Source organism: Rhincodon typus, chromosome 2 (assembly GCF_021869965.1).
Source record: "Rhincodon typus isolate 14 chromosome 2, sRhiTyp1.1, whole genome shotgun sequence".
Lineage (NCBI taxonomy): Eukaryota > Metazoa > Chordata > Chondrichthyes > Orectolobiformes > Rhincodontidae > Rhincodon > Rhincodon typus.
This window is the reverse complement of record NC_063333.1, coordinates 65,463,184-65,475,710: the sequence shown is the minus strand read 5'-3', so window position 1 is coordinate 65,475,710 and position 12,527 is coordinate 65,463,184. Positions and strand designations below refer to the sequence as shown.

At 38.6% G+C, this 12,527-nt stretch overlaps 1 protein-coding gene across 1 annotated transcript in view; it reads left to right on the top strand.

Annotated features, from left to right (window-relative positions):
• ino80c (INO80 complex subunit C) overlaps window positions 1–12,279 on the top strand; it is a 40,551-nt gene extending 28,272 nt beyond the window's left edge. Inside the window, exon 5 of the mRNA XM_020533402.2 lies at window positions 11,744–12,279. Within this exon, the coding sequence (XP_020388991.2) occupies window positions 11,744–11,875 (132 nt within the window). The 3' untranslated portion in view covers window positions 11,876–12,279. The remainder of the gene's footprint in view (window positions 1–11,743) is intronic.
• Window positions 12,280–12,527: the final 248 nt, after the last annotated feature.

The window sequence follows — 12,527 nt, the reverse complement described above, 5'->3', positions numbered from 1 at the left end:
TACCATTTCGATGTGCTCATACATAATATTGATATGGAGAGAAATAGCGGTAATGTAATTAAGTAAGATACGCTTCACAAATAGCCTGATTACCAACACTTCAGAGCCACTGCCCCACTTTGCATTCACAGCTTTGATCCAGAAATAGGCACGAGCTGAATGCCACAATAAAGGTGACAGTAGCTTATCATTGCATTACAGTGATACTTGACCAAGTATGACATCAAGGACTCCAAACAAAACTGAAACCAAAGAAAATCAAAGAGAAAACCCTCCAATGGCAAGAGTCCTACTGACACATGGAAGGATGGTGTAGTTTGTAGACACTAGTGTAAATGTCTGGGGCACCATTTCAGAAGGCGTGTCAGGAATACATCCTTAATTCAACCTGACCTGAATTCAATTTCAGTCTGAAGAGCTTGATTGGCAGCAAATTATGGCATTTGTAACAATGTTTGAGGGCAGTGAGTAAGGCAAATCCTATTGGGATGCATCAATGGTCATTCGTGTACAGTGAACACTAAACAACTATGATCCCTGCTGTACTAAAACAATATTGCATCTACTGAAAGAATATAGATATTAACCAATTTGAGGTGAGGTTGGGATTGAATTACGAGGCACGTTTATGTAGATTGAGTATGTTCTCCCTGGAACATAGAAGACTGAGAAATAGTGTGAACACAACATAAAAGATAGGAGTACACCATGATTTGTCAAGCTTGCTCCACCATTGAGTGTGATTGGCTGATCCTGAGCTGGGGCTCCACTTTCCCACCTGTCCCTTGGAGAAACCTAAACTCTAAATTATTAGTCCATTGGTATGAAATGTGCTAGATTCCCCAGCTTGTGTCTATCCCATAAGAGTGGCTTGAGAATCATATGTTCCACAAAATGTACGCTTCTTATTGTTCTAAATTTCTGAGAATATAGGTTGAGTTGACACAACATCTCACCATAGGACAAACCTGTCATCTCGGTGATTAATTTAGTGAACCTCTGCTGTACTGTTTCTAGGTATATCCTTCCTTATTTACAGAGACTAAATCTGCTCTCACCTTTTCCAGGTATCATCTCACCTAAGAACCAAATGAATGTATAATACTCATGGGGAACCTAGAACTAGTGGACACAGTTTTAAAAAATAAGTCGAATCTCATTTAAGATTGAAATAAAGATTTTCATTTCTCAAACAGTTGTTGATCTTTGGAATTTTCTTCCATAGACAGCAGCAGAGGTTAGGTCAGTGAGTATATTCAAGGCTGAGAGAATGGTTATTTAATTGACAAGGACAGTTATTGTTACGAGGGGATAATGTCTGTGCAATGTCCTCGTGCCATGCAATAATTTGTCCTGTCTCTGCTTCTAAGGAATTCATGTTTAATTTATTGATTCTCTTTGTTTTTACGATGTTGGGTACTCTTTTTCCACCAATATTTTGATGGCCCTTCGCTAGTTTCTAAAATACTCCCAATCCTCAGACTTGCTACTATTCTTTGCAGTATTATCTTAGTGCAATACCATCCTCGACTTTCTGAGTAAACTATGGATGGATCTTCTTGCTGAGTTTGTTTTTCAATGGTATGTATTTTTGTTGAATGTGTTGAATTGTTTCTTTAAATGTTTCCCATGGTTTATTTACTGCTATACTTTTTAATCTATTCAACTTTGGTCAGTTCTCCCCTCCTACTGATACGTTTGGCTTTGTTTAAATGTTGGATTCTCTTGTAAGAGTATTTTTCTTTCAAAATAACATAAACTCAATTGGATTATGATCACTAGTTCCTAGTGGATCTCTTGCTATGAAGTACCTATTTGAGGAAATGATGAAAGTCCACCAACAACAACCATCCCTTCACAGAGTGGGGAAAAGAATCCCTGGCCAATATAGACAAAATAAATTCTGTAAGTTCTTCACTTATTCTTTGAAGACAATAAAAATGGATTCTAGGCAGTCACAGTGAACATGAGGCACGTTCTGCAATATTTGAACTTGTGCACAGTTGTATACAGTTCTGGCCACTACAGTATAGGAGGGATGTGGAGTACTTGGAGAGGGTGCAGGAGAGGTTGGACAAACCTGGATTGTTTTTGGTAGGACATCAGAGGCCAAGAGGCAACCTGATTGAAGTATATAAAATTATGAAAGGCATAGATAGGGTGGATAGTTGGGAGTCTTTTTCCCAGGGTGGAAATGTTAAATACTAGGGGACTAGACTTGAGTGTGAGGAGAAAAATTTAAACGAGATGTGTGAGGATGGTTTTTTTTAGACAGAGTGGTAGGTGCCTGGAACATGCAACCAGTGGAGATGGCAGAACCAGATACAAGAGCAACATTTAAGAGGCATTTAGACAACACATGAACAAGCAGGAAATAGAGCGATATGAACCATGCACAGGCAGATGGGATTAGTCTGGAATAGCATCATAGTTGGCACAGACATGGTGGGCCGAAGAGCCTGTCCTATCTGCATTCTTCCAAAGGAATTGACCCTCTGCAAAGAGAGATCTTGCAAAATTCTTCTTTGTTTATTTAACTTCTACCAATAATCTAATTTCTCTCCTCCCTATCTGCAGATTAATTCTTTCTCATGCTTAGCTGGTATGGCCTACGTGTACCTCCTGACCCACTCTATGTGGTTGACACTTAACTGCCCAATGGGCAATAAGTGCTGGCCTGGCCAATGACACCCACATCCTGTGAATGAATAAAACAAAAATTATACTCCGTTCAAATTGGTGCAGCACGTGGCATGAAACTTTAGAGACTCTACTGCAATTTATGACCTGATCAGAGAGAACCAACATGGTTCAATCAGTAAATTATGCCTGTTTTTTTTTTGGGGGGGTACAGTTATGGTAGACAAGCATGTGTCTTATGGATGTTATTTATATGGGCTTCCAGAAAACATGAAATAATGTTCAATAAGAGGATAACGGCAAAAATGAGAGCACACTGAATTGGAGATGTCTTTTGAATTGGTTTGGAAATTGGTTTGGAGGGAGGAGATAGAGTCAAGATATATGAACCCAAGAAAGATAAATTTGAACATTTTCTAAACGTGAAAGAAATGAAAACTGTAGCAACAGTAGCAGTGTTTATCTATGCTTTCTCAAATAAATCTTCACATCCATACTACACCAAGACATATTAGGAAGTATTGGGGCAGTTAGCAGAACCTTAGAATTGGAATTAAGTTCTAAGATATTTTAAGATTAAAGGAGGCAAGAGAGGGGGTTTACAGAGCTTAAAACCTGAAGTTTGGAACAAAGCAAATTGGTGATGCACAAGCAATCAGAATTGGAAATTGGTGGGAATTAGAGACAATTGTTTTAGGTTTTTTTTTTGCTCACGTGATTTTAGACAAATTAAACACATCGAATTGAGGGAAAAAAGTGGTGACAAGCAGAACTGGGTGTTGTCAGCTTTCTCAAGGACCATTCTGAAGTTAACTTGTCAGTTGCACCCAACAGTCTCTTCCCCTTCCACTGTACCTTATGCAAACTTGTGAATTACAAAACTTGCCCTTTTACCTCCTTACTTCCAGGGCTCCAAGCCTTCCAGGTGAAATTTGTACTTTTCTCAATTCAGTACACTGTATGTGCTGCTTACAATAAGATCTTCCCTATGCTGGGCAGAACTGATACAGATCACTTCACGGAACACTTTTTTTCAGTCCCATTGCCTGTCGTTTTAATCCCCCACTCCGCTCCCATTCAGATCTCTTTTTCCCGTTGCAATTCCATTGAGGATGAATATAAGTTCACTGAACAACAAATCATTTTTTTGGTAAGGCACATTCCAAAATTCTAGACATCTAACATTGAGTTCAGCAATTTTAAAAAAATTATTAATGGAACATCAGTGGCACTGGCAATGCCAACACTTGTTGCACACTTTTAATTGTCCTTGAACTGAGTAGCTTTCAAAGGCCATTTTAGAGGACACAGCCGACAGCATGGCTATGGATATAGAGTCACATGTAGGTCAAAGCAGGTAATATGGCACCTTTACTTCCCAAAAGCTCATTTATAGTGAACTAAATGTGTTCTTACCAATTGATAGTTGTCCATGGCCATCATTACTGAAATTAGCTTTATAATCCAGATCTAGTAATTGAATTTAAATTCCACCTTCTGTAATGATGGATTTTGAACCCAGGTCGTCATAGCATTTGCCTGTGCCTCTGCATTAGTAATCCAGCAGCACTACCACTAGGCTAACATCTCTCCTTGATACCTTCAGGTTAGAAGCTTTGGCTCAATCTTTTCTAGAGGGCATCTACTAGTGATGATTCTGCTATTCCCATGCATGTGGTCACTAGGTCCATATTTTGTTTCTTTGCTTGCCCTGTTTCTATTTCCATTTGCTTTGAACAAATATTCCTTTTGTTATTTAACATATCCTGTTCCCTACCCTAGTTCAGATCTTTATTCTTCTTTTGCACCATTCCCTATTCCAGTGCTTCAAACCAATTAAATCTCTATACTTTCTAGTTTTGATGAAAAATCACAGACTTGAAAGGTTGGCTCTGCTTTTCTTTCAAGATAAGCTGTCTGGTCGACTGATTATTGCCCGTATTCATCTGTTTTTGTTTCAGATTTGCAGCATCTGTAGTTTTTTTTTGTCCTTTTTTAAATTCCTGATGTCTCCATGGCATGCAGGTCAGTGGATTATTAGGAAAGGGCCAAGAATATAAATCCTTGGGGATCCCAGAGCTAACTGCAGGATTGATAACAGAAGCCATTGCAGGCGGAAGTTTGGCAACACAATTATTAAGAAGTTAGTAGACAGGTGCAAAAAAACAATTTTAAAAAGCTAATGGAATGCTGACTTTTCTCTCAAGATTGGAATGCAAAGGGAAGGAAGTTGTGCTTCAGAATGGCTCTTACCAATGCTTTGCATAACTGGAGTACTGCATTCAGCTTTGGACACCACAATGTTAGAAGAATATGTTGCGGGGTGCACCACAAATTCGCTAGAATAATACCAAGGTGTGGGTTTTTAAATTGTAGACATGACAATGGTATGCAACTTTATATTCTCCTGGATATAGAAAACAGAGATGTGATTAAGGTGTTAAACAATGTTAGGATTTGATTGCAGAGCTAACCGGGAAAACATCAACTGAAGTGAGGAAATTGAGAGCAGTGGGTAGAAGCTTAGAGTCAGACTGGGCCATTTAGGGATGAAATGAAAAAATGCTTCTCCATACAGTGAGGAGCAGAAATTTGAAATTTGCTTTCCCTAAAGCCTGTGGTCAATCAGAGCTTTTAGGATGAGAAAGATTTTTGTTAGGTGAGGTTAATGAGTCATGTGGAACGTAAGTGGGAAATGAAGTTGATTACTATGCACTCCATTCGTCTCCACAAAGAACTGCTATCAAAAATATAATCCTCATACTAAAGGAAAGAGCCAAGATACAGCTGATTATGATGCCAACTAACTCAGCAAAGGAAACACTTAATAGGCTATATATAACATGTCATGCAATTGGACTTACTCCCATTGGTCACATCTTGTCTTTCACAGATCTGTAAATAAAGAAACTGCATGTGATTTTATGGAGAACTGAAAATCATAATTGGCCAAGTATAATTTTGTACATTAATCTTTTCCAGACATACCAGCAAGGTACCAAGTTGATTCCTGCTAAATATGTATTAACCTTGTCAACTGATTTCAGCTGGCTAATGATGGACATGGTTCAGTATGTGGTCTGCTGGCTGCAGACTACCAAACTCTAGTTTCTCCTCGTTTCTGCATGTAACTAAGCTTAGTTCAGTTTTCATTTTATGAAGAAAAAGTGCATATACGCTGCTACTGGCTAGTGTTCTTTTTGTAGAAATGTGAGCAGTTTAGAAAAATGTCTTGTGTTGTGATGCTAGCTCATCCACTCCAATTGCATTCTCCCTGCACCCCATCCCTACTTTTCTTTTCTGACAAGCTGATAAAACACATCTGAATAGTTTGGAATATGTAGCTTACAAGGAGTTTTTAGATAAACTGATTATAAAAATGCCAGTGTTTCTTCATCCTAGAAGGAAATGTTACTCTTTAACAATTAAGTTGGCCAGGATTCTTACTGGTTGGTTGCTATAGGAAATAATTAAATCACAGATTTTTCTAAAATCTAGTTTCTGCTACAGTGCTCAACTTGCAAGATCATTAAATCTCTTGTCATTCGGATAGCTGTTGTTGAATACATGTAATCCATATTACTTGCCTAGAAGGTGACTCCTGCTCATGTGAGGAAAGGAAATATGAGACTGTAGAATTCAAGCACATTTACAAAATATGTATGTTCATTTGCATTTGGGCCAATTTTTTTTCCAGAAATGTTAGTGCGGGAAGAGTTTGTTTTTTGGTATTTTGTGCTGTCTACCACTCCTCCACAGGAGCTGCTTACCCTAGTCCCATGACAGGAGGTTGCAGTTATTGCAAGGCTTCATCCCTGTGGTTTAATTTAAAAAAAACATCAGAATTGTGACTTGTATCCCAGCTCCCCTGCCAAAGTAACACTATGGTAAATAATGTGATGATTTGAAGTCCTGAAGTAAGTAATATTAAGCCATTTTATCTTGTACATGTTGTTTCCTTCTAGTTTAAGCTTTAGATTCTAGATTTTGGAAGGGACTTTGTCAGTAAAATACACTTGGCTCTCAGTTAACCAATCTCTGCCTGAAGAACATTAGCTGATAATTTGCCTCCACTGCTCATGGACTATTGTGGATCAAATCATCCAGGGTTCTCAATTCTGATCATTACCTAGTAATGCTGGAAAGTGAATGTATGTGAGGAAATGATTAGATTTGATGCCAACCTCCCATCATTTAAGATCAAGTACTTGGCTCATGCTCATTACATGTTATCCATTTGAATTGATATCAAGTGTGACTTATTTCTGGGTGACACTCGATGCCTTGAGAAGGCAGGAGGCATAAAGTGTAGCGGGGAAAAAGAGAGAGTCAGCAGGGGAGGAATGTTAGCATATCTGGTACATCATGATTTACTGAAGAATCGAACTTCCAATTGTCAAAACTAATGCAGACTTAATCTGCGTAAAACAAAAGTCTTTTCCGCAAGCCTTTGAACCTGTTTTTCTGGTAAAATGTTAAAACATGTCCACTTTTTCAGCAGCACAAAAAAAGTTGATGACATATATCCAGAAGGAAGCGTTCAGAAGAGATTTACCAGGATGTTGCCAGGTGTGGAGGCTTGAGTTATAAAGGCTGGATTGGCTGGGACTTTTTCACTGGAGCATGGGAGGTTAAAAGGTGACCTGATAGAAGTTTATAAAATAATGACAGGTATGGATAGAGTTAATGGTAGTTGTCTTTTGCCTAGGATGGGGGATGTCAAGACTAGGCAGCACATTCTTAAGGTGAGAGGAGAGAGATTTAAAAAAGATACGAGGGGCAAATTTTTTTATGCAGAGGGTGGTTCACATGTGGGATGAACTTCTTGAGGAAGTGGTGGATGTGGTACATGTACAACGTTTATAAGACATTTGGATAGATACATGAATAGGAAAGGTTTGGAGGGATATGGGCCAGGAGCAGGCAGGTGGGACTAGTTTAGTTTAGGATGATGTTCGGCATGGACTTGTTGGACCAAAGGGTCTGTTTCTGTGCCGTTTGACTCTTATGACTCTATAAGTGTAATGATCAATATTTTCCCCTCAAAATACATCAAGAATTGGATCGGTATTACATTGCTGTTTGTGAAAGCTTGCTGTGAAAATTGGTGCTTCCTGTATTACAACCATGACTCTGTAAAATAGTTTGAAATGCCTGGTGACTGACAAAGGCATTTATATTCGTACGCATTCTTCTCTCTGTATTTGACTTCACTGATTCAGAAGTTAAATGTATAGGTAATTTTTTAAGGTCATAAATTGGGAGCTCTGCTCACAAGATCAATATATTCTTCAACATGAGAAGCTACCAGAATAATTTCATAACAGATGGGCTTTCAAGGCTGCAGCGGAATGGGACTAGTGTAGCCTGGACAGCCACGAAGGTGAAGACTTGGGCTGTTGACTTTCACAATTATTTCCCAAATTGCAGTCCCATAAATGAAATGTGCGTGGGAGCACAAAATTGTAAATTTTATCATATGCAACATGTATGCAAATACCATGCAGCAGTTAAAACACAATATAGTAATAAAAATCAAAAATAAAACTTGAAAATTAGTTACACTAGTTAGGTCACCAAAACAGGGCAATGTTCATTTGTAAAATATGATTCAATGAAGTCACAGTTGCACGTCAGAAGCTTGGAATTGGTCTAAGATTGTGCCTGTAATCTGTCTCTTTCGAGTCTTGCTGACAGTCTGCAGATATCCTACTGACTATACATTTCTGTGACTGATGCTAAAGTTAGCAAAAAAGCAGCTTCAGTAGCATGGATATATTTGAGGCAGATTGGGGTTTTAAAGTAATAAAACCTTAAAAATGACAATATTGAAATGATCACCTTAGTAGTGTTGTAGTTATGTTCGTGAACTAATAATCTAGAAAATATCATTTCAGCTTCTAAAAAGGCAGTTTTGCAAACTTCATGTTTGTTTTAAAGTTAGAGATTAAACAAAACCGATGTTAGTAAAAGCGACTATGAAGCTGGCAGGTGGTTTTTAAAAACCAACTCACATAGTAATGACCTTTCAGGGAAGGAAATCTGCTATCGTTATTGATTTGGTTGAGTCGTCACTTTCCTGTGACATTCTGATGAAATCACCCAGCATCACCTTTGGGCAACTAGGGATGAGCAATAAATGTCAGCCTTATCAGCAGTGTTCACGTGTCAAGAATTAATATTTAAAATATAAAAAAAAAGTGAAACCAAACAAAAATGTGACTGTAGTATAATGACAGGAGAGGGAGCTAGTGAAATTTACATGAAGGTTGCAATTGAGTATGATTGTTGTCACGAGGGTATATTTTAGCTTAGAATTTGCCATAGAATGCAGGCATTGAAGGCTTTGCAGAATAGAGAAAGGGGATGAGAAGACGGATGAAAGAGTAAGTGCCAGAAAAATAAAGAAGCTTGGCAGTAAAGGTTAAAGTGCCACTAAAGGTGTTATGGTAAAATACAGCTGATCGCAGTAAGGGGAGAGGAATTGCCATCTGAGTGCCAAGCTTCAAGAAGCTCCAAGATGAAACCATAAAACACAAGTTTTGCAAATAGGTTTATTCTCTGTTATCGCACTGCAAGGCTTTTAAAATATAATTAGTTTGGTTGATTGAGCACCTTAATTATTTGTAATCATATTACATTATATTCAGGAATTTTTAATTGAAAAACAATCTATAACCTTAAATGGCGTTGCTTCATAAAGTTGTTTCAACTCAGTCTGCTTTTGTTGAACACATGGATTGTTTTGGTGAGTTAGTTCACATAAATGTACTTTCAAGTTTTATTGTCTGTGTTCTATTTTTGGTTTTTATCTCGGTCTTCACCAGTGGTTCCCAGCATCACAGATGCCAGTTTTCAGCTGATTTGATTCACTCTATGTAATATCAAGAAATGGTTGGAGGCAGTGGACACTGCAAAAGCTATGGTCTCTGACAGCATTCTGGCAATAATACTGAAGACTTGTGCTCCAGAACCTGCCACATCATGGCTGAGCTGGTCCAGTACAGCTGTAATACTGGCATCTATCCATTACTCAACAATGTAGAAAATTGTCTCAGTATGTCCTGGACACCCAAGGCAGGACAAATTTAACCTGGTCAATTACTGCTCCATCAGTCTACTCTTGATCATCAGTAAAATGATGGAAGGGATCATCAACACTATCATCAAGCAACACCTACTCAGCAATAACCTGCTCAATGATGTCCAGTTTGGACTCTACCAGGGCCACTCAGCTCCTGATCTCATTACAGCCGTGGTTCAAAAATAGACAAAGCAGCTGAATTCCAGAGATGAAGTGAAAAATAATACCCCTTGACATCAAGACTGCATTTGACCAAGTGTGGCATAAAGGAGCCCTAGCAAAATTGGGATCAGTGGGTATCAGGGCAAACTGTCCACTGGTTAGATTTACACCTGCCACATAGGAAGATGGTTATAGAGATTGGGCGTCAATCATCTCAGCTCCAGGTCATTTCTGCAGGAGTTCCTCAGGGTTGTGTCCTAAGTCCAATCATCACTTCAGTTGCTTCATCAACAACCTCCCTCCACCAAGAGTTCAGGAGTGGGGTGTTCACCACTGATAGCACAATGTTTAGCACCATTCACAACTTCTTAGTTACTAAAGCGGTCCATTTTCAAATGCAATAAGACCTGGACAATATCCAGGCTTAAGCTGACAAGTGGCCAGTAACATTCATGCCACATTAATGTTAGACAATGACCACCTCCAATAAGGGGCAATTTAACCACTGTCCCTTGGCATTCAAAGATGTTACCATCAGAGAATACCTCTTCTTCACTCCCGCTCCCCCCCCCACCATCACCACCCTGGAGGGGGTTACCAATCACCAGAAGCTCAACTGGACTAACTTTATAAACTGTATAAGCTACAAGAGCAGGTCATAGGCTAGAAATACTGTGGCAAGTAATTCACCTCCAGAATCCCCAAAGCATATCCACCATCTACAAGGTGAGGAGTGTGATGGAGTATTCCTCACTTCCCTGAATGGGCACAGCTCCAACAAATCTCAACAAGCTTGATACCATCCAGGAAAAAGCAGCCCATTTGCTTGTCACCACATCCACAAGTCTTGTCTTGTTTTCTCCACCATCAATGCTGAGTAGCAGCAGTGTGTACTATCTATAAGATGCACTGCAGAAATTCACCAAAGATCCTTAGACAGCACTTTCCAAACACACAATCACTTCCATCCAGAAGGACCAGAGCAGCAGATACATCAGAACACCACCACCTGCAAGTTCCCCTCCAAGCCAGTTACCCTCCTGACTTGGAAATATATCACTGTTCCTGGGTCAAAATCCTGGAATTCCCTCCCTAACAGCATTGTAGGTCAACCTGCAGCACATGGACAACATTAGTTGAAGAAGGTAGCTCACTATCGCCTTTTCAGTGGCAACTGGGATGGGGAATAAATGCTGGTCAGTCAATGACGCATCTCATGAATGAATATTAAAAAAAATCATTAATCTGTTGCCTGGTTTTTACATGCATGCTACAAATGATAAAATATATATAGTTCAAGGGTCCCAAAGCCTCTTTGACAAGCTACAGAGAGTTTATAGTGGCAGAGATGTGAGGGGGTGACTGAAGGACGTGGGGCTGAGTGAGAGATCCCAGTCTGGTTAGGTAAGGGATAGTGCAGTGATCTCAGGGAGGGGAGCATCACTGAGAGTGACTGACTGGAGTAAGTTTTAATCCCCCTGATGTTTCCTGAGTAATTTCTCAGACCCTCTGGAGTCTCCATCTCTGATTTGGAGACTTTCTGAGAGGGTTTTGGGCATCAATTTCTTCCTGGAAATTTAACCTTGACAGGCAGTTCCTCCATTGTTAATGCATTGAGACTTGGGATGGTTCCCAGTGCATTCAGTATTGAACTGTATGAAGACTAGAGAATCTGAATGACAATATCCTAATTTGTGACCATGCAGATTTCAGTATATTAAAACAAGTCACTAATCATTTGGTCTGCTAATTTCATTGTATTCTCATTATATGGCTCATTTATCTAAGAGTGCTCTGTATCAAAATTTATCCTGTAGTATTGTGTGTTTTTATTAAATATGGATTTTGTTTTTACAGGCCAATTATACAGACCCACAAAGTAAGCTACGATTTAGCAGCACAGAGGAGTTTTCCTACATTCGTATGCTTCCGTCAGACATTGTGACTGGTTATTTGGCTTTAAGGAAAGCAACAAGCATAGTACCGTGAAATAGGACACAATTGTCTTTCTGAAGTATGTGAAAACAAATTTTCTGTTGCACAAAGCAACACATGGTGACTTATGACATTTGGAAGTTCCTGTGCATCTCAACAAAAAAATTCCAGCAACTGAAGTTTTGGCAACAGAGGTTTTAAGAAAAATTGTAAATGGGAAATGCAAACTACCATAAAACTACAAAAACTCCCCTGATGAAACTTCAGGATGTACAGAAAATGATACATGTACAGCTAATATATTGTAAAACTGCTCTTGTATATTTTTCCAAAGGATGCTGGTTATTAAAAAAAATGTTTTAATGGCCTTACGGCAATCCAAACAAGGAAAAAAATGAAGAGAAGATGAAATTATCAAAATATTTGGATATAAAATAAATATTAATTTTGGAAAATGATTTTTTTCCTTGGTATTGGTCGGTTTTTAATTACTAACTAATTCATGGAGTTAACCAGGCACTGAAGAAAATAAATAAGTTTAGTGATTCAACTTGACTAAATGTATGATATAATATTTAATGAAATTATAGATGTTGCTTACACGAAGTACATTTTTCTATTAACTGCAATTAGTGAGCAAAACATTGCCAAATTGAGACAGATGCATATATTTTTGTCAATTAGTTTATTTCTTGGAATTTTTGCA